General features: G+C 41.6%; 1 protein-coding gene across 1 annotated transcript in view; it reads right to left on the bottom strand.

The window, feature by feature from the left end:
- Positions 1-24,152, bottom strand: part of LOC310853776 (tetraspanin-4-like) — a gene marked incomplete at both ends in the record, with an annotated part of 71,508 nt that overhangs the window by 27,110 nt on the left and 20,246 nt on the right. The window contains one exon of the mRNA XM_083758223.1: positions 1,951-2,142. Within this exon, the coding sequence (XP_083614349.1) occupies positions 1,951-2,142 (192 nt within the window). The remainder of the gene's footprint in view (positions 1-1,950; positions 2,143-24,152) is intronic.

Raw genomic sequence — 24,152 nt, 5'->3', positions numbered from 1 at the left:
GTACGTAGAGTGAACTCAGTATCGCTCTGAGATGAGGTCCGTAGAGTGAACTCAGTATAGCTGTGAGATGAGGTCCGTAGAGTGAACTCAGTATCGCTCTGAGATGAGGTCCGTAGAGTGAAGTCAGTATAGCTGTGAGATGAGGTCCGTAGAGTGAACTCAGTATAGCTCTGAGATGCCGGCAGAATGTCACTCCGGCGAACGGTGGCCATTGGCCAATATTGTTTTCCGCACATCGTAACCAAAAAGTAAAGGATTTGCAGTCAAGAAGTTTTAACCGGCAGGTTGAAAGAAGCGTTTAAATTGCTTTTTTAATCAGCCTGTGGCCAGTCAACCTCATTGGTATGTTCTCTCCTCTGTGTCATCAGTGCCCATACCATAGGTTAGCAAAAGGGCATTTCTGTGTGGAGTTGGCATGTTCTCCCTGTGTCCCCTAGAGTAGGTATACCCTCACAAAAAAACATGCTGTATCCTGGTCTCTATACTGCCTCCCCCCTGGCCAGTTGGAATAACGTGTTCCTTCCGCACGTTACGTCCAACTGGGGAAACTCACCCCTGTCAGGTGAAAAGAAGCAGCTTGGACTCAAGCACCCCTTGCCCTATAAACGGATAGCCACTTGCCCAAATGTGTTGACCTCATCACATTTGTGACACAAAGTGTTTTTCGTGCAAAACTAATGCTTGCAATTGAATTCAGAATCATGGATAACCCCTAGTTTGATATGTTAATTATGCTACTTAAGGTATAATTCAAATTTGACCCCTGAATTTACCATGATCCAAAATTTATTATAATAGTACATTTTTTATATGTTATTTGGATGACCCTAAGGATCGTTCAAACCTTGAACGATTAATATTGCAATTTTTGGGTCAAATCTTAGATTGACTGGCCTAACAACCATGCCTTCTGGTTTCTGTGAATATGCTGCATGCACTGTCCCTATAAGAAATTATACACATTTTATTCTTGGCCTGAGGCAAAATGCAGTCTGAATGGAATTACAGCGCTGCTTTTATAATACATTATTCCAAAAGCAATTGAATTATCTGGAGGAATTATGGCAGAGTAGTGCATTGCACCTAACAGCAATGCGAGCAAAAAGCCATGTTTGACTGTGAATATAGCTTTAGAAAGGATATCAATTATAAAAGTAATACCTGCGAGCCAATTAAATGCTGAGTGCCAAGGGGTCCGCTTTTACTGCTGCTTTGATGAGCCATAATTGAGCCAACAAGACAGATCTACAAACAAACAGGCGTTTGATTGCATCAAAGTACTGGCAAATGTTTTCCTTCCAAAATCAGAGAACATTTAATAGTTTTTGTGCCTGTTGTAGAGATGGAGGCCATTGATAATAATACAAAAGCTCAACACAATAAATTGTATTACAATTAATTCATACAAATTAAAATAATAATTACAATCATAATTGAGACCTTTTTTCATCCAGATCATTAGTAATCTCACATCTCCACACTTTCCACCACAGATTAAATACATTTGGTACTTTAAGTACATTTTTATACTATTGTGCTTTTACTCAAGTACATTTTTTATTTCTGACTATGTTTACAAGTACTGTATAAGGCCTGTATTCAGAATGTATCAAGATAATTGTCTCTGTCGGGTGCAAACCTCATATGTCCAAAACTGTTACTTTTCAAGATTCAGATTTGAAGGTAGCAGATCTACAATCTCAAAACGTGCCGTATTTCTTTTTGTAATTTATTTTTTACCTTTACTCACGCTGTGCTCCCGTTTGCTAATTCCTCCCATTAATCTTGTGATTTCATGTGCAAACAACCCAGCTCTGCTCAGTTTTCTGCTGGAAAGTGAAAATTAATTACACTTCTAAGTCTCAGTCCATGCAGACACGGGAAGTACAAAACCTTCTTTTGTCTTGGGTCATAAGAAACCTATATGACCCCTATGACCTCAGTACTCACAGTGAGAAGCAGCGGCCGACTTTCCTTGACGGCACCGACGCAGCCCAGACAGCCGATCACCATGGCGACGGTTCCCACGGTGATGAGCAGGTTGGCCGCGGAGAGGGAGGGCAGGGACGACGACAGCGTGGCGAAGTTCCCCTGGGTCACTGAGAGCCACACCCCCACGCCCAGGAGGCCACACCCTCCCAGCTGGAAGAGACAGAGAGGAAACAGTGACCAACACATTAACCAAAATGTTTCAAACACAAAAAATAAAAATCTACCTATTTGTTATGGGCAAGTGGTCCCCAGCCAACTAGCCACAAGCAACTCTCATGCTAAAATGTTATCTGGCATCTGAGTTGCAATACAGACTGTTGACAGCCCATTAAATGACGTTAAACTCACCAAAATTGCAGCTGTATAGAACGCTTGGATTGCCCTCTTTGTATCATTAAAGTTTTAGTTTAATAGAAATCCACCGTAGATATGTTATGAGCTACTTTCTGTCAATACATTCCATGGAGTGATTATTTTTGTGTTGTGTTTGAGTGTTTGAGTTTGGAAGCGCGTTTGGATCAATCAATGGTCCTGCATGCGTACCACCTGAAATTGCACATAATGCAGGAGGCAGCAGGATGTTGTGTTATTGAAAACGAGTGCTTCCAAACTCAATCAAGCCTGAGTGAGTAGCAGCTTGTTCATTGGCCACGCACTGGTGTGGGAGGCTATATAAGTAGAACTAGCTGCACTCATTTCCTGATGCATGCTCAGATCACCACACCGTGCGGCCTCTTCCTCTTGTTTCAACCTCCAGAACTACCACCTTCCTTCAAGCCTCAGGCTCAAACCGTGTGCATCTAAGAACAAACGTGAGTCAGAAAGCTTTGTTCATTGCCATAATCACCTCAGAACCCAACATGTGCTTTGTGTCGTGTCGAATGTTTGCTCCTGTTTATCTGTATTACAAGATGACCAGCAGTTTGTATTTATGTTATTTTCCTGAATGGTTTATTGAACTGAAATGTGGACTAATTAGTTGGTCTAATTGGAGTGTTTGGCCTGATTTCACTGCACCATATATGTATTATCTTTATGCATGTATATTTGATAGCATCCTTATGGTGCCCTCATTATACATTAGGCCTACATTATTAATTTATTATTGATTGATTCCTCATTTAGATATTAATTATTTCATGACCTGAAGATGATTTTTTATTATTGAAGTGATTTAGAATGGGCTGCTATTTATGATTTGTTAATGGGGAATGCTTATCGTTATATTCATTATTATTGACACAGATTTATGTATTTCTTTCATGTACAGCACACATCGTGTGTACCACACTGCCACACACACACACACACACACACACACACACACACACACACACCACAATTGCCAAGTAAATTACCACTTTATTTAAAAGAGAATCCTCTGCCTCTGCCTCCTTTCATTCCCTATGGTCAGCCTGGCCGGTGGCCTTGCCTGCTCACCTCTGTCAGTCACTAACCTGAACTATTTCCGAGACACACTCTTTCACTTATTGTCTACAGGGGATTTCACAAAAACTTTCAGTACAATGGCCATCTTGGTGAGTTTAACATTGTCTAATACACTCATTTAGGACTTAAATTCTGTTTGGATGAATGGGCTGTCAACATTGGTATACCATATTCACACAGCAGCCATGATGGCATTTTGCATTGAAAAAGCAGGGTGGCAAGTTGCCATTAGATGGCAATGTGAATATGGTCTGACTCTGATGCCAGATAGCATTATAGCATGTGAGTTGCTTTTGTCTACTCCCAACTTTTTCTGGATTGGGGCCCACTTGAAAATCTTGGGGGGAAAAAGCGTTTTAATGATCAATCACTCTATTGTGTTCTGGCTTGGATCAGTGTAGTACAATTTGTTTCTATTTATCTGTATCCGAAAACTTTTATTTTAATGGTTCGAAAGTTAAACCTAAGTCTGATCTTATAGTGTTGTGGCTAATAGTTTGGGGTCCCATTTCCAATATCCTCACAGCCAACCAGGGGCCCCCGGCCCACAGCTTGGGAGTCACTGTAGTATAAAATAGAGCAGTAGTTAATAAAAGATCCACATCAGGCACACGTCACAAACGCATGCATACATCTCTCTCTCTCTATCTCACACACACACACACACACACACACACACACACACACACACACCCTCACACACACACACACACACACACACACACACACACACACACACACACACACACACACACACACACACACACACACACACACACACACACACACACACACACACACACACACACACACACACACATTCTGACCCCTCAGTTTAAGTTATGTACATATTGCACCATGCTCGTCTCATCCTGGAGCCAAGCATGATGCACTCACTCACTCACAGACGCACGCACGCTTTCAACTCGCTCACACAATCTGCACTTTACCAGAACTCCCGAAAGGCAGCCAGATTTACATGGCCAAACACATAATTATTGTTACTCCCCCAGTTTTCTCTCTCTCTCTCTCTCTCTCTCTCGTTCTATTTCCGGCTTTTAACACCAGATCTGTTTTAATGAGGCTGTTGAGTAGGATGTAGGGCACACAGACCATGAATAAAAACCACTCGGAAACAATTGCACGTGGCTCCAGTCACTTAGACAGGCCTGTGTTACCGATCTGCCATGACAGCAGTATTCACACTGCTTGAAAATGAAGAGAGGCCACTCTCTATGTTTGTGACAGTCTCACACTCTCACATCCCTGGTGGAAACGTACCCCTCTCTCTATGACTATCCCTCTCTCGCCGACTTCTGAATCTAGTATCCCCTCTACATTTCACTTCGAAACTGCGAAAGGAAACGATGGTGAGCATATTGTCGCTGTCTCCATAACTTTCTGTATTACTTCGTAAATGAACGCCATACTTGATGATACTACAGAGTCACACAAAAGCATCTCCATCCGCTTATCATAGTCTGTTCACGGAGGAAACGGATCCACCAGAGAACTCTAGACTTCCCTCTCCAGAGCAACATTAGTAACTTCCCCCATCCTGAGGCGTTCCAAGGCCAGAGTGGCGATGTAATCCCTCCATCTGGTCCTTGGTCTGCCCCAGAGGCATCCAAAACCAGATGCCCGAACCACCTATGTTGTCTCCTTTCAAGGTGAAGAAGCAACGACTCTACTCCGAGTCTCTCTTGCGTGACTGAACTTCTGAACTTCTCACCCTATCTCCAAGGGAGATGCCAGCCACCTGTCGGAGAAAACTCATTTCGGCCGCTTGTATTCCTTATTCTTTCAGTCATGACCCACACTTTGACTTCATGACCATAGGGAAGAGTAGGAAGGAAGATTGCTCGGTAGACAGAGCTGAAAAGCTCTCTTTTCGTCACAACAGTGCGGTACAGCGACTGCAATACCGCCCCTGCCACTCCGATTCACTAGCTGATCTCCTCTCCTCACTCGTGAACAAGACCCTGAGATAGAACCATGGCCCCAGATTTGGAGAAGAAAAGTAACAGAACAAACAAAAAGTTTCCAAAAGAGAAAAGATTAGCAAAACATTAAACAGCAAAACTCCGGCCAAAGCAAAGAGAGTCAGGTTAAAGTGAAGGCAAGGGGAAAATAATGAGTCTTTTAAAAAAACGCTTATGGACTGGGCAGCTCGGATATGGAGGGGCAACCTATACCAGAGGCTTTGATGTGTGTATGACTGCATCATTTATTTATTTCTCTTTTGGTTTGAGCTTAAAACCTGCTGACTTTTGTTATCATCTTGTGTTCATTCTGTTCTTTGTTCTGATATTCATTCATGTATTCATACTACTACTTAAAGCATAAGGAAAGTTTGACATTTTTGCCTTACAAAATTGCTCAATGCCGACAGCCGGTCAGCAAGTGGTTGTATGTATGTATGTATGTATGTGTGTGTATATATATATATATATATATATATATATATACTGTATATACATGACAGTATATATATAGGGTGATGATGTTCACCAGTGAGGAGGCGGGCAGCAGCATTTTGAATGAGCTGCCTAGGAAACAATTGATTGATGCACAGGGAGTTACAATAGTTTAGTCAAGTCTGAACCAGGTGGGAGCATGGATAACCCTCTCAAGGTTTTTCTTGGCGAGAAAGGTCTTGATCTTAACGAAAAGTCTTAAATTGAGCTGGCTTTTTCCTTAGTTACAGATCTAAACTGTTTCTCAAATTTGAAGGCACCATCAAAAGTGACACTGAGGTTCCTATAAAATATAATATAATATAGTGCCTGGGGGCCAAGCGTGGCAAGAGGGCACATTTTATTAAATATAATATAATATAATATAGTGCCTGGGGGGCGGGGCCAAGCGTGGCAAGAGGGCACATTTTATTTGGCATCTGAGGCTTCCTCCGAGGCTTTCTTCCTCAGATGTATTATTTATGTCCAGCCAGTCAATGAAATTCACACTGAATTTCAGAGTGTTTTGGAATAAAACCTGTGAAGATAGGTTAGTTCTCAATAGAATAACCTGTCGGACAGAAACCCCCTATCTCCAAATTTTAACCTTTTAACCTTTTGTGAAAGCCCTAGAAAATCACTATATAACTAGTTTTGTCTCGCCAGTTGCTAGGAGTTGGAATAAAGATGGATATTCTTCCTATAAGCTAAATTACGCCGCACCAAGGGTTATATTGGGTAGGTCCTAAATAATGCCATTATCGCGGGGAATTGTTTTTGGGTGATGCCCTTGGTTCCAGTCGCCTGATGACTATAACCAATTAATGACTATACAACATGACATTATTTCCACTCCCGACCGGATCAGAAATACACAGTATGACAGACAGGTGATGCAGTCAGCCCTAATACTGTAGGTACAGTATTTTAATATCTTCAAACATGGCCCCTTTTGTAGATCACCCTAATGCACCCAGTATAAAGATCACTCTGTATGTGGAGCTCCACGGACAACTTCCTTATTGTAGCACCTTATGGCAGTCGAGATAAATTACTTTCTAAACCCTTAGTAGTAAAAAGAAAAAAAGAAAAGATCAATTATGCTATAATGTGTCCATTGAGGAACTATAGTAGTGCAAATAGTCAATGCAGCAGTTATGGCAGTCGAGATATGTGGCTTTCTAAATCCTTAGTAATAATAAAAAAAGATCTATGCTATAATTCGTCCATTGAGGAACTATGCAAATAGTCGATGCAGCAGTTCAATTAAAACACACGCGTAACATGCTGTCGAACCTTCTGGATCAGGATTACTTAATTTAATTTAATTCTGAGAGAATTAAATGGACCCTTCTGGTCCATTTGGTTATATTATAATATGTACACTCTCAGAGTCAAGTTTACAAAGTAACATCCATACATACAGCAATTATCTTATAGTTCCATCATGATTAATTAATGGAACCATAAATATTTAATAATCACATTAAACCTCATTAATGATGAGCTAATGTCGGTTGTATAGACACAAACTTCTTCTAAGAGCATACAATGTATAATAAGATACAGCAGACACATGGTAATTTTAAAAGAACGTTTATGAATTCACATGGTCCTCTATATTTATTAATATCCAAGCAGGGAGGCACTACCATTAATTTATATAGTCTTTGGTATGACCTGCCAGACCCGGCTTGCATGGGATTGCACCGACGCAACCGCCCAGTCTCAGGGTAGACACTCTAACCACAAAGCCACTGAGCTGGTGCGGAACTGAACTTAACAAGACAGGCATGTCGACAGATGGCTTGAACCGTTGTGCAATGGCAGAGGTTGCTGACTCGAGCGTGATTGAGTGAGTGAGTGAGTTTCAAATCGTGTCTTGTCTAAGACAGCATTGTAAGACTCCAAGAACATACTGTAACCACACTAGTATTCATATATTACATTGAGACATTTGGCTCATTTAGATTTTCATCTGGACAATTATATTGTTGTAATTTTCATAATGTTGCTGATTTCTGAAAGACCACTTTCATGATGCTCAGTGACATAATAGAAGGTAGGTTTGTTTCCCTGCCCACATCCCTGGTCTTTTCTACAGGCAGGTGTTCAGGCCAAGTGTCATAAAGAAAGATTTATCCACAATGGACTATTTTTATTTATTTTTTCTTCACTGGACTCCATTTTGGTTTTTTTTTAGTGGTGCAGCCACTCCAATGCATAGCTACAGTATGTGTGTCCCTATAGGTGTCCCGTCTGACTATCACACACACACACACACACACACACACACACACACACACACACACACACACACACACACACACACACACACACACACACACACACACACACACACACACTATCTATTTTAGTTTTTAGGTGAAAAGTCATGATGAAATATTAATGAAGAGTACCTGAAGTTGCTGTATATTTTGATGAGAAATACTTTTTTACAGAATATTTTACATTGGTTAAAAATACCCGTGTTTATGAAGTGGCAGGCTATTCCAGAGCCTCCGGCAGCCCACAGCAAAGGCTCAAAGTCCTATGGTGTGTTTTTTTTGGGTCACGAGCTCAGCCAGTATAGCATCTGGTTGGCTGACCTTAGAGGTCCTGGATGGAGTATAGTCATTAATCAGGTCTGTGAGGAAAGGCATTCCTCACTTTAAAAGCAAACATTAAAATCTTAAAATCAATTCTAAAACAGGCCAGGAGCCATTGGAGAGAGGCCAGAACAGCAGTAATGTGATCACGGTTCTTAGTACCATGTGAGGAGGCGGGAAGCATCATTCTGGATGAGCTGACTGGTCAATGCCGACATACTGTAGAGTGAATTGCAGTAATCCACCAACAATCCTGCCAGGTTGAAATAAAGGCAGGAATCATTCTCTGATTGTCGCTGGGAGAGAAGTAGAGCTTGACTTTTGCCAATAGGCGCAGCTGGAAGAAACTAGATCTTACCACAGAGTTGACCTGCTTATCGAACTTGCAGTTGGCATCAAAGGTGACAGTGACACTGCCTTTTAACATACGGATGAAAGTTGGAGCTTAGAGGGCCTAGGGTGCACCAAACTTTGACCTGACGGTCAAGATTTAATGTATCCCCTGAGCAAGCAGGTGGGCTATATAAGCTCAATGGTAAAAGGTTCAAATCTGTGGTAGAAGAGCAAAGTTACATAGTGCAGCTTTAACTCACCCGGCGCCAATTGTGCCTTTTGATGCCTAATTTCCTATATGTACCTCCCCACCGATGACACCTTGTCACTCCTTTTTTGAATATCAATTGATTATGGTGATCAACTGCGTCCAGTATCCCCTCATAACACTCCGGTAGAGGTCCGGTGAAAAAAAAAAAAAAAAAAAGGAAATTTCACTGGCTTATGCTGTCTATGAGAACGCAGCTTTTTGGACGCTAATATATTAAATTCTTCTTTTTAGACCAAAGACAAGCTTGGTTTGTGGCTGATTTATCTAAACCATAGTATTTCGCTTAAAAAAAGTATGTTTTGGGTGGATTAATTAAATGACAATCGCGAGACAATAAATTAAATTTATTTATTTTTATTTTTACTTCCTGACTCTTCAATTTAAGAGCCTCGCTCATTGTATGGCGGCCTGCGCCACTCTAAGCCACAACTAGATGGCGGTCAATGAGAAGTACAGTACTTAGTTACTTTCCACTGCCGTGTGATGCAGTTCTTAGCCTTTGTTTGCAGTTCAGATGCAGTTCAAATGTAGGAGGAAAGAGAGGAGAGGCTGGGAAGGGCCTTTGAATGAAACCACATCACTGCCAATGCAGTTATGATGAGAATATTAATAAAACATCAATCTGATTACAGTCATATACTGTACCTGCACATGCATATCAATAAAATATGAGGTAATCTAGGCCAGCTGATGAAAACGGCTCACATGCACTGACCCTCTGCACGCAAGACCACAAGATACATTTTGAGGATTCATGCATTTTGATTCTGCCCAATGCCCTAGCCTTGGCCTAGCGCCTTTGCTGAAAATACAAGCTAATACAAATCTAGCTCACAAAGCTCACAACGCAACACAGCAGGTGTGAAAACTGGACTTTAATTGGCCCGGTGGAGATAACGAATAAGAAAATATTCAAAAACTAGAAAGGTTGCCTACAGCAACGATGGCGCTGTCGGTAGTTCTGACGCCTCACAGCTAGAAGGTCTCGGGTTCTATTCCCGCCGGGGACACTGGGGGTTCTCTCCTCTGCGTCCTCAGTGCCCATACCTTAGGTAGGTGGGGTTGGCGAAAAGGCCTTTCTGTGTGGAGTTTGCATGTTCTCCCCGTGTCCCCTAGGCTTATAGGGTAGGTAGGTATACCTTCACGAAAAACATGCAGTAGCCTAATCCTGGTCTCTATAGAGCATCGCAGTCCCGCCCCCTTTCATGACGACGGCAGGCCCAGGAAATAATTCCCAATGCATTTTCCCCATAGACATTTCAAAAAGTATTTATTTAAAGACCTTTTTTAAGCGTCGTACAAAGTCGAGTTGTGACAACAAACACAATATTTTGGAACAAACAAATAATTGCAAAGAAGAAAAACAACAACAAAAAGTGTTGTAACCTGCCGTTGTTTTCTTCTTTCTAATTGTTTGTTCGGCCCGAAAAATTGTGTTTGTTGTCATGATTTCTCACAACTCGAGTTGGCTTTGTACGAGGCTTAAAAGGTCTTTAAATAAATACTTTTTGAAATGTCTATGAGGAATCATTTCCTGGGCCCTGGTAGGGGGCGGGACTGCAACGCTTTATACTGCCTCCCCCTGGTCAACTGGGGCATCTGATGGAGGGGAAAGGAACTGGATGAAATAACGTGTTCCTTCCAGGCGCTACGTCCTACCTGGGAAACTCCCCCCTGTCAGGTGAAAAGAAGCGGCCTGCTTACTCAAAGCATGTGCTCAGTTCGGGGCTCTTCCCAGGTTGGCAGAGGGAGAGTAGCACAGCGTAGTTGTTGGTTCCTGGATAAATGCATTGTGATGGTAGCACTGAAGCACTAATTTGAACCTTGATTACATTACCTCATTTAATATGTAAATAGGTTGAAAGCCCTCATTAACCGAATGACAGTTCAATAGAGCACCGAAGTCTGACGTCACTTTCAGTAGAGGGCGCCAATACACAGGTTCATGTATTTTTTATTTGCATTGTAATCCCCATAGGGCGATTTTAGGTAGCTTCATATAAGAACTGTGTTTGAAAAATATTCCGACCACCCCAGCCTTTCTGTCAGGGAAGTGGCTGTGCGTCGTTAATGATGTTCATTAATATTTGATACAGCCAGTTTCTGGAGAAAGGCAAAAGCCTTGAAACTACATATGAAGGCAATGTCGCTGCTAATATACGTCACGCCCAGCTGTCAACACATTGCGTTCCTGAGATTCCTCGTTGACGTAAACTCAGCTGGTGGTGACTCGACTCGTACTAACCACGAAACATTAAATATCAATGAAATTAAAATAAACGTAATTAACATTCAGTTTCTGTTGTGCGACGGGCAGATGCAGCCACCCCACCTACCCGGAAATGTAGTCTCTGGGTTGTTTGACTCGATTCTAACGCTTATTTTGTTACTCATTGAGTATATTTGTACATTTCCACCTTCAGTCGATGCTTCATATCCATATGAGTGAAAAGGCCAGGGTAATCGGTTTATTTTTCAAACGCAGTTCTTATATGAAGAGATCTAAAATCCCCCTATGGGGATTTCAATGCAAATAAAAAAATCATGAACCTGGGGACTGACGCCCTCTACCGACAGTGACGTCAGGACTTCGGTGCTCTATGGTATAGCCTACATTATAATATAAGCTTCTACATTTTTAACAAGTATCAACATTTGGCCCATATGCATTACAGATGTGAACGTATATTATGATATGAATAATAATATTTAAATGTATTAATAAGTAATTCACGTTTAGATTAGTTTTTCTTTTATTTCTGTTGATGATATTCTGTATTTTGAACACAAATCTCCAGACGGAGAATGAATGCCTCACTAATGCAAAAATGCTATGTTCAAAGTTATTGTTAGACTCTAGTATCTATCTATCTATCTATCTATCTATCTATCTATCTATCTATCTATCTATCTATCTATCTATCTATCTATCTATCTATCTATCTAGCGACAATTAATCGACGTGAAATGTCATAATCATCCATCCATCTGTGGAAGTTTTGTTTTATTTGAACTGGATGAGAAGAGAATACACCTGAATGGAGCTGTACTGTACAGTATGTGTGGCTTCTAAAGCATTCTGTCAGAACAGCTCCCACTTCCCAGTACAATGGAAATAACTATACACGCCATGTCCTTTGTGAATTGTGTGTGCGTGGTAGATGGCTAGATAGATAGATAGCTTTATTGTCATTCAGCAGATACATAAAATGCATAAAAGAACAAAATGTCGTTTCACTGGCTTTTAGTATGCTAGTTAAAAGAGAGCTAAAATACTATTAAAATCTAAAATCCACTTTTAAAAACAAATGCATTAAAATTAAAAAGCACCTTAGTTCATTGAGCGACAGATATTGCACAACAGGAGTCCTTATAGCAGCATATAGGGGGAAAAGGTTAGGGGATATTGCACTTGTTCAAAAGTCTGATGGCTTGGGGGAAAAAGCTCTTGGAAAATCTTGCTGTTTTACTTCCAATGCTTCGATCAGAAGGCAACAGAGTGAACAGTCCCTGGTGTGGGTGGGTGGGGTCATTTCTGATGTTGTTAGCCCTAGACAGACAGCGGTTGTGCGCAGTGTCCTTGATGGAAGGCAGTGATGTCCCGATGATTTTCTCCGCTGTCCTCACTACTCTCTGTACTGTTTTCCAGTCTGCTTCATTGCAGCTTCCAGACCAGACAGAGATGCAGTTTGTCAGGATGCGCTCTATAGTTCCCCTGTAGAAAGTAGTGAGGATGGGAGCGGGGAGTTGTACATGTGCATGTGCGTGTGTATATTATACTTGTTAGGCTGCATTGTGAGCTTGTAGATCTGCTGAGGTCCTTACAAGTATAGTAGTACAAACACACGTGCGCATAGAGACTGCACTCTGACATTGCCTCAATACTTAAGGAAACACATAAAAACACTGTAGTGTATTATAGCCTACAGAATATTCTGTCTGTCTGCCTGTCTGTCTGTCTGTCTGTCTGTGCGTGCCGTAAACTGTCACTGTGTGGGGGACTGGGGACTTTCATCTCGATTAACTTGTAAACATGTTATGTCTGTTATATCAGTGCGCTCAGTGCTGTGCCTAGTCCATGCCCAAAAGAACAGTGCGTGGCTGCGTGCATATAGTGAGAGAGAGTTATGAGTATAATTTTATCACCATAGATTTCACTGTGTAGGCTTTATGAATGGAACACATTGATAAAGGTCCCCCCTGCTGCGTTTCCAATTGCTGCAGATGACAGTGTGAAGGCAAACCGCAGCAAATTAAATATGCAAGAATCCCAATTTCTCCACCCATTCGCATCGAGTCTACCGAAGTATTAGGTCGGAATGTGACCTTTAGAGAACATTTACAAGTGTATTTCATATTCTAAATGCCAGCCATGAAATTAAATTAATGCCAGCATTAAAGAACATTTCCTTGTTTACACAGCAGATCTTGTTTTTAGAGAAAAAAATCATGCATGCTTTGGGCCTGTTATTCAATGTTGCATATATTTTTGGAAATGAAGCTGTTCGCTAGCAAATAAAATTTTACACACCGATTTCATGTGATAACAGCAAACATCTGATCTTCATTTTTGTATGTTTAATAATGTATTTACAAAAAGGAGGACCGAAAGAATCAGTATACTATATGCAGATAATGCAGTACAGTGTATAGTATACAGTATATACGTTCCTCACTCGCCACATTGTTTGCTTCATTTTCTTTATGGATTGCATTCACACCTGCACCGAATTGTAATCAAGTGTGAATTGGAAGCAAAGCGAAACCCCCGTTTTTGCTCGGAGTAGAATGCGGTTCTTTGATACACATTAGGATTCGAATGAGCCTTCACACCTGCCAACCGAAGTGCACTTTCTGACAATGCGCAGCAGGATTCGTTTTAATCGCAGCAAAGCTTTCTGGTGTGAATGTCACCTAAGTAAGGAATGGGGAGTCTGGATGCCCATAGGCACTTCCTCCCTTAATGTTTGTTTTGCACATTGAAATGCATATTGCTGCTGCTGCTAGCAGCCCCTCCTGTGCACCAAATATATCGATCTCGCTAATTAAAGCGAATTAAATTTCGTGAAAGGGTAAAGTCCTTTAAAATCGACAGGGTTGGACATTTACAGTTATTCTAATTGCAGAACGGTACCTGGAAACATTAGATAGGAAATAGGCAAACGCATTCTGAAGTGGACTGTTATTACTTATTATACCATGTGGCCCCCTTTCTGCATTATTAAATGCACAAATCGCCTATTTCAACATAATATTTCAGGGTGGAGCAGTTGTGTGGACAAGCCAATTATTGACCTTTTAAACCAGGGAAATTGGACGAATTGGTTATCTTTAGAGTGTGCACCGCTGTCGGGCAGAAACCTTGTTCTTTCAAAACTGTTACTTTTCAATAATAGAACGTTGAATGACCACAGTGTTCCTCTGGAAGAAGCTGTGCAGAAGGTGTGTTCAGTCAGAAGCTGGTTTCTGTGTCAAACACATGCTGGGAGTCGTGCCAACACTTTGTTTCCGACGATGGTGGCAGAGAATAGGCCTACAGTATGACCAGGTGGTGGAATACCTCTGGTGTTAATTAAAGACCTGACCACTGTGCTGGTGTCCAAATTGTAGATATCATTAGTGTATCCAGTCTGGTTCCATCTGCCATGAATATGGTTACATGACCTTTCCCCAGCCTAGCACCTTATTAACTAATGTTCATAAGTATAACATGCACATATACATCGTTATTTTCTGTGGAATTAAGAATGGGGGAGCAATGGTGCAAAGGAGATCAAACGAGAAGAAGAAAGTCACACCTGTGTGAAGTGAGGGGTGCTATTATCATCATACTGTACATCATCTCATTCCGGCCAATCACAATTTGCGTCCTCACCTCACCATCTTCAATGTTTGTGTTTACACAATGTTTGTGTTTACACACTCAAAGCTGGCCATTCATTGTCAATGCTATGCTCATGCATCTTTACCATCTTATCTCAGGCACCATGTAAATATGTAGATATTTTGTATTTGTTTGACAGCTTTGAGGATTTGTGTAAACGCAAACATTGTGTTAACTCAAACATTGAATGCCATTGACAATGAATGGCCAGCTTTGAGTGTGTAAACACAAACATTGTGTAAACCCAAACATTGAAGACAAAGGTGAGGACGCAAATTGTGATTGGTCGGAATGAGAGAATATGTATGATGATAAGAACACCCCTCACTTCACACAGGTGTGATTATTTTCTTCTTGTTTGATCTCCTTTCCACCATTGCTCCCCCATTCTTAATTCCACAGAAAATAACGATACGATGGGATCAATGCACAAAAACAAATTTCACGCACTTCTTTGCTTCTGTTAACCTGATTCTGATTCTTCTGATTCTGACTACTAGACCCTAACCTCGCCTCACCAGGCTTTCCACCACCTCGGAGGAAAGCCTGGTCTCTGTCCGATTTTTCTCAATAAAAGCTCTCGTAGCCTGTAGCTTTTATTGAGAAAAATCGGTTTGAGGGAAAAGGAAGTTGCCGCCTGTTGTTCCTGCCTGGCGACTACAAAACAATACTACAACATGACGTAACGATATTATCCGCTCCCGACAGGATCATGTACCCTATATGAAATGGTGCCCAGGCTAACTAGACCCTAAATGCTGGGAGGTCAGTGGTGCTAAATTACAGCAGCCTAAACACCACACCTGTTGTCCTGACTACTACAGGTCAGTGGAGTGAAAAGGTGTGAAAACAAATTACAAGAACACTTTGGTAATGGTTTGTGTTGTGTAGTTACCGTGCCGTAACAAATTGGTCAATCAAAATATGCTATTTGAACTATTTAAAAATCACCGGATTTGCTCAGACACAATTATGATGTAAATTCTCCATTCGTTGTCAATGGAATTTAATGTTTGTGTAGGACAAGAATCTACACTATTGCCCCTCAAAAACTATGTAAAAAAGGCAAAGATGTTTGGGGATAAGGGGTAGCCTACAATATAAGGCACTAGCTAAAATACGACCCTAACTGTTGTCACAGTGAAAATGAAGCATCCATCAAACACATAACAACTCAGTTTCACTCTTTACTTGAATTTCTCTGACTGAAAGTAAAACTCTTACTTTCCTAAGTAAGAGTGTTACTTAGGAAATGTTTGCTCTCGTTTGAATTGACACAGACACTGTGCTATTATAATGGTGCTGGCTTGACAAACGTGCTGAACCAAAGTCACAGCAAATCAATTCATTCGATAAAACAATTTTCAATCCGACAGATGGACATAAACAGTCAAGAGTTTCATACAGAAGGCTATAGGCAGCTTACGTTAAAGGTGTGAAACACTCTCCTCTTCTATAGAAATAAACAGCCTGGATCAGTGGATGTTTTTTTTTTTTTTTTTTTTACAGTTGTCAAAACTGTCACTGACTGTCGACTTCCCACCGAAAGTGTTTGCACCCATAAAAGCTTCCCATTCTCACGTGTGTGTGTGTGTGTGCGTGTGTGTGCGTGTGTGTGTGTGTGTGTGTGTGTGTGTGTGTGTGTGTGTGTGTGTGTGTGTGTGTGTGTGTGTGTGTGTGTGTGTGTGTGTGTGTGTGTGTGTGTGTGTGTGTGTGTGTGTGTGTGTGTGTGTGTGTGTGTGTGTGTGTGTGTGAGAGAATCTGGCTGCCTTTTTGGGGAGTTCTGGTATAGTGCAGATTGTGTGAGCGAGTTGAAAGTGTGTGTGTGTGCTGTGCGCTTGTATAGCAATAATATCTACATTTTCTATTTGGTCCGGTAGATTTATAGAGGCCCTGGTTGCAAATGTGTTTAGAGACTGTTATTTCTCACATGTGTCTCTGTAACCAACCGGTTACATCTTTTCTTGGTAACTAATCTCTAAGCCCTCTGCAGAATATTGTCCATAGCTTGGAGACTTTTGAGTGGGAGGATAGGATAGCTGGCACAAACCACATCCAAGGCTGGGTGCCAACATTCTTCTGACCTCAGAAGTGAGACAGAACATAAAAAGTATGGAACAATTTGTCAGTGATTTTGATACTGCAAGAATTGCTTATACCTTTTTTTTTTATCACAGAACATCAAAGCCCCAGAAGGAATCATATTTCTCACCCACTCACCTTCAAAAACCACTAGGAGAAGGCAATCTATAGATTGCCTTCTCCTAGTGGTTTTTGAGACTACTAGACTCCCCCAAAGTATACTTTGGGGGAGTCTTGGGGAGTAGTCTCAATAGCTGGTTGCAGATTCTTGAAGATACCCTCCTCAGCATTTCAAACTCTTTGAAACGCTGAGGAAGGCCGACGTGCCGAAACACGTCCGTTTCTCTAGGTAGACCGCTGCTGTGTGTGTTCATTGACAATAAATAAGATTACTCAAGAGTGCGGATATTCACTTTTCTATGTTCCCACACACACCCTCCATCAATTACCATGCCATTCAACCTAGCGCACATGCTGGGAGTCGTGCCAAGTATTGGTCGTCCCTCCGACATAATGATGGCAATTGGCAGCTGCCCTCATTCACTCAATATGATGTTCATCGCCCATATATTGCAACATTTTCCATACTCCGCAGGAGACCTCAAAAGAACCATGCTGTGGGGCCGTCTGATCACTCTGTTGGGTTGCTAAAACAGACAGACTCACTTTGAATGAAATTATTCTGGCAGGCACAGGGTCTATAGCTGTCTCTGTTGTGTTGGTACCAGGGGGGCAGTCAGCCAGATATTTCGTGAAGCCTCATTTGAAATCGGTAGTTCATATAATGGCCTGTTGTGGCGCTGGACTGGACCCAAAAAGCCCCATAGCTCCATAGAGGCCCATGTATTTTGGCCCAACTTCACCTAGACTGTATTACCTTAATAAACATGGTCATGAATACTTTCTTTTTCCAGTCACTAGTTTAAAGTCTCATTTCTAATGTCATAATATTCTTTTTGGAAAATTATGGTCCCATTAATTAAAATAATGACCATAAAGTCGCGTATGTTCTGAGGGGCGTGGCTACCGTTACCGTCTATGATCGGGATTCCCCTCCCACTCAAGAGTCTTCTCCTCCCACTCGAGTCAAAATAAAAACCAACGGAGAAGAAGGGGGGAAGTCCCGCCTCGTTGTCTGGGCAGCCAATGGCCAGCTGGACCCAAACGGAGCCAGCCAATGGCCAGCTGGTCCAAAACGGATCTAGAAAGATGGCGATTTACATGCAAGGGATTTCAGGCTTCATTTTACGTTCATGTTAGACCCGGGGAACGCTTTGTACATATTTTTTACAGTCTATGGTTGGTACTCTAGTCTACACACCATGGTTATTCAACACTCAACAGGGGCGTCTGGGACCCATGGGGATTCTCAGGGAACTTTTTTTCTTTTTACATTTACCACTTGAACCCTATAATGGGGGGAACATTTTCTGAAAATAGCAGTCACAAGTAACACAGGCACCCCCCCCCCCCACACATGTAAATATAAATTGCATAAGCTATATAGAGACATATATTTCCTATTTATCCACATGCACATATATGAACCTGAATATCGCATATAGCATAAGCTATATTCTGCATATACTTGCCATATATTGGCATAATATGTTACTATACTAAAAAAAAACTATCTGAAATCTATGAAAAAGTTGAATCTGCAAAAGACAAAATATGCAGTCGGTCCCTGCTCTCCCAGCTAAGGGGTCCTGAAAACTGTTGAAGACGTATGGATGGACTGCATGGATATAACCTGGAATGAGTAGGGAGCTGAGCTATGTTTATGCCATGTAGAGTTGGACTTAGTATAACATTTGGCTTTGTCTGTTTTTTGTCTTTTTTTCCTCCTTGTTTTTTTTTCTTTTGTCTTTCTCGTTGTCTGTTTTTATTTTCTGTTTTTGCTTTTGGTTTGTTTAATTTTCTATTCTTCTATAAATGTCATTTGTTTTTTGTTTTTTTGTTTTTTTTGTGTTGATTGTTATGCAGGTCTTCAACAGTATGTTGGAGCACGTTGAGATAAGGATAGGCACTTATAAGCTTTAAGCTTCTGCCTATGCCTTTTTGATCACAAAATAAAAAGTAAACTGTTTTTGTGTAATGTCTCCCTCTGAAAGATCGAAATAAACTATTCATTCATTCATATTCATTCGTAGCTGGTCTTCTACAGTACACTACATTACACAGTGATGGAAGACAGTGATGTGTACACTCTTGGAACATAAAAACTTAACAGTGGGTACAGATAAGTACAGATTTTCCCGTTTTCTCGCCCATCAACTGTGCTTCCTTTACGCCTTCCATATTTGTGTGTATTCCATGTATGCATTGCGGTGCCAATTGTATCTGGTCTGAGCTCAGTGCAATCCAATTTTTGTGAGCAATGAGAAGGGCTCATTTGGACCACCACACACAAAGCTGCAATCCAGAACTTATTTTAATTAATACAATGTTATTTTAACCAATCTCTATACAGTCGAGTATTAATACATTCATTGGTACATCTGCAGCTGTAGGAGGTGGTCTCCATACACTTTCATTGTGAAATTTAGACCGAACAGGAGGGGATTCTAGTCTGTCTTTGTTTAATTATACAGTAAGTAAAAGTAGCAATACCACATTGTAGATGTACTCCTTATGCAGACTGCATGGTCCAGCTATTTTCTAATACACCCAAAAAATATAACGGCGAAGCAAAAAAAGAAAAGAAAATACAAATAAAATCCACCAGCGATTAGGCCTACATCCTACATGAGGGGAGATGCTGTATAGCCCCCGTGCAATCTGCCCTCCGCTCCCCTGCACCGTTCAATCACAATGAAGAAAATGGCTTTTGACAAGCAAAGCACAGGACCTGGACGGTACACTTCATCCTAATGGAATGGAGTTTCCTAAAATAAATAAACGGAAGATGCTTCATGGAGTGTAGAGCCAAACATCGGTTTGGCTGATATAATGGCCATGAGTCTGTTGAGACGTGACTTTTGTGACAACATATAGCCTATATCGGCAATTATTCAGCTATGTTCTTTTTTCCAAACACAGCCGAGCCTCAAGCTCACCTTGTAGATTTTGTTTAAACTGGCCCTATATTGCACTGCCTTTCTGTATTTCTGTTGTGCTTTCTAGTGTTCCCTGTTCCTATAGTTTTGTTAGTGTTTACTGTGCTGTTGTGTTTTTATTTTGTAGTATTTAGTGTCCGGTTTCCTTTGTGGTTACTGTTACCTGTCTTGTCTCACCTGTGTTTATTAGTTTTCTGTCCTGTGTTCTGTTGGTCTCTAGCAATCACTGTGTTTCTTATCAGTTGAGTCCACCTGTGTCCTTGTGTGTTTATACCCTGTTCCCAGTGTTTCCTTGCTAGTACATATATGTTGCGTGTCTCCTGGCTGTCTGCAGTCTTTTATTTTGTATTCCTAGTTTTTGAGTTATTAAACACTTTGAACAGACCTGCCTCCCTGCTCTGCCTCCTCCTGCATTTAGATCCTACAATCTCGCCTGACTCGAAACGTGTAATTGTGCTCGGGTAGCGCAGTGCTAAAATGCTTGCCCACCAGGTTGTGGGTTAAAATCCACCGTGGTGCATCCAGCGTTGTCAAGCGCCTGTACAAACACAACTGGCCCTTGTTCGGAGGAGGGAAGCTAGACAGGGAAGGGTGATAATTGCATGTAATCCTACAGGTGGCACCTGTCAGCAGGGACTCCAGGGAGTGTTGGGACTGACTGGTATAGGAGAGTCAGTAGGATTAGGTAATTAGATAACAGTAGTGACAACACAGAAATGTGTTGGGACTTGGGAGGAATGAATTGGGAAGATAAAGGAGTAAAAAGCACACAAAATAATAATAATAATTACAAAAATAGAAATGTTAATCAAATCTTAAGTTCTCAATTTTTCCACAAAATCTCAGTCAAATCAGCATGTCCAGCCCCAAAGATGTGCCACCACGGTTCGGCCTGTAATGGAGTGTTTATGCGGACATGGAATAAATGGGGCAGCTTGACAGCAGCTTGGCTCATTGCCTTATTGTGCTTGTCCTTATTGCATTGATGCTGTGGCATCTGAGACTGTGCGCAGCGTGCTTATGAAAAGCCTTGATCATGCAGATAATGTTTTACACAGGATCTGTGGAGCTCTGCTCTATGCAGAGCAAGAACACTATGCCTCCCTCGCGTGGAAGACACTATAAATAAACAGAGAGAGGGGGGGGGGGGGGGGAGGAAAGAGTGACAGGCAACCTAGAGAGAGGGACGGCAATGGTTAATCAATAATTCTCTAATCTCTAGGGCATTCCCTCCTCTAGCTCCTTCTTCCTTCCACGCACGCATGCACGCACGCACGCACGCACGCACGCACGCACGCACGCACGCACGCATACAGCAAGTCAGGTCTCGGTACATGGAACGAGGAGGTGACTGATTTGTTGCAGCTCCGGTTGTCAGAGCGACAACAGTGTTGACAGTCAGCCAGCCACTCAGCTGGGCCGGTGGCCAAATCACACTGCAGAGAGCCTCTGTAAGCCCACACACGCACGCACGCACGCACGCACGCGCACACACACACACACACACACACACACACACACACACACACACACACTGTTCATCTTATTTCCCTAATGCCATGTGCATGCATTAATAATGCCCCATAAAGCATTTGACACCCATGTTTGGAGCCTTCACCCACCACATGAATTTCCTCGTAATCACATGCCCCAAGCTGCTCATCTAGAGCCTGCTAAAGCCTAGAGTTATTGTCTCTCGCTCTGAAAATACGCGTTTTATGGATTAAAACTAAATAAAATTGCACGACTGAAAATGTTTTGTTAGGCCAAGTCCTAATCTGCGATTTGTGAAACAGCGTGAAAAGGACCCCCCCCCCCCAAACACACACAGACCCTAGCGCTGGGTTTCATTAACAATGAGCACAATATGTAAGATATTTATGATGTTTTGGTAAAGCCATACAGCCAAATGTGAATTCTGCAACTAGGATGGTTTACCATACAGCCAGTTTAAGAAATTGCAGACTGATGCTAAAGTCGACCCTGACACAAAAAGGATAGTCGTATTGTATTTTATAACAAAGACGCCAGAGGGAAGAATCGGAGACCTTCATGATTTTTTGGAAAATTGAATATCTGTTCTAGTGCTAGTTAGATTTTTATCGATCTTAAAATAACGAATAACCGAAAATAGCTATGCGTATACGACACAGTGGCAAGCAATGTGCTGTAAGCTTTTCGTGCTGCATGACATGCTTCCATAGATATGCTGACTATGGAATTCAAATCAGTTGTGGTGGCTCAAACTTTAATCCTTGTGAGAATAGCCGATCTGCAAACACAATATATTATTATGTTGACCCTGTAGATCAGGTGTTTTCAGTGCGAGACACCACATGCAACTACCACATGTATCAAGCCCTTAAAGCTGAGCTATGTAACTTTCATTCTCTACCCCTGGATTTGAGCCCTGTGGGACATCTGTGCAAGTGCTGAATTTCCTTTTTTACCACTGAGCCAGTCAGGGCCGGTTCTAGCCTGCACCAATAGGTTGGGCAGGATGAATATATGGTAAACCCCGTAAACCCCCGAAATGCATAGAAAACTATCAGTTTATCTATCAATCTATTTATCTTCTTCTTCTGTGACCAACAGTAACCCAATTTCCATCAGCACCCTGTCGTGGTCAACAGCACTGATGGCAAACGGTGTTCTGGTGGGTCTAAATATATCTTAAAACACTGCCCAGAAATGATCAGAAATGATACATCGTACAGATATTTTGGGACAACTTTTGATTGGGTGGGCAGGACTCAGGACACCCGGTTAACCGGCCCTCGAGCCAGTGTTGATTTTGACAGCACATTTTGTTTTAGTTTAGTCATAGGCTTTTGAATAAAATTCCATCCATCTGCTGGTTGAGTCAACAGCGCCATAACCATAAAGCCTTTGGCACCATGCCGCGCTGCCTGCTGATCCAGAGCCAGACAACATTTGCCGGCGTGGAGTGTCTCTGACTCTCCAGACAGATCTGTCCACGTACTCCAGCAATCTGTCTCCCGCTCCGCGGAGCGGCGCGTGATCCGAGGACCGTAACGTCTTCAGACTGGAGCGCTTAACGTCCTGTCAGAGGGGGGATTCATTACCGAGGATCACAGCTCTTCTCTCTGAGTGCTTCCTGATCTTAATATGTCCTCATTTGAGAGCTACTGGTGCTGTGCTACACTGAAGGCTGCACACACATTACAGTACACTGAATGCACACATTACATTACACTGAATGCACACACATTACATTACACATTATGTACCTTACACTAAATGCACACACATTACATTACACATTATGTACCTTACACTATAAATGCACAGACATTACATTACACATTATGTACCTTACACTAAATGCACACACATTACATTACACATTATGTACCTTACACTATAAATGCACACACATTACATTACACATTATGTACCTTACACTATAAATGCACAGACATTACACCGGGAATCAAACCCGGGACTAGCCATCAGGCATCAGAGCTATATTATTAACCAGTGGTTTAATCAAACAATCATTTAACCAAAACAATATAGGCTACTATAACAAGTTCAAGGCATATGTTCAAAATGTTCAGTGTCTAATACAGTCCAAATGTCAAGGAACACCAATGGCCTAGTCCACATGGTTTGTTTGTTTGTTTTTTATACTTATTTATTTATTGGTTTATTTAAAGAAGGCTGAAACTAAAGTGGTTAAAATATATATTTGGGGTATATGATCAGGGTTCTTCAAGGGAGCCACCTAACTTGGACTTTTTATTTTATTCTAGTTTATATTATTTATGAAAATATATCTATCGGTGTGGGTCATATTCTATATGTTGAGCTAGCTATGAAACCCTCTCATCAAGTTGCATAATAGGAAGGCTTTCAAAAAAATCTCTCTCTCTCTCTCTCTCTCTCTCTCTCAGCTGATAATGTTTGGTTGTCACACAAAATCACAAGGCACACCTGGCCTTGTCCCACGGCACACCATTCCATGACACGTAGCCCTCTGGGTAAGAAGTGCAC

Source organism: Protomyctophum parallelum (genome assembly GCF_964188405.1).
Source record: "Protomyctophum parallelum genome assembly, chromosome: 2".
NCBI lineage: Eukaryota > Metazoa > Chordata > Actinopteri > Myctophiformes > Myctophidae > Protomyctophum > Protomyctophum parallelum.
This window is presented reverse-complemented; position numbering and strand designations above follow the sequence as displayed.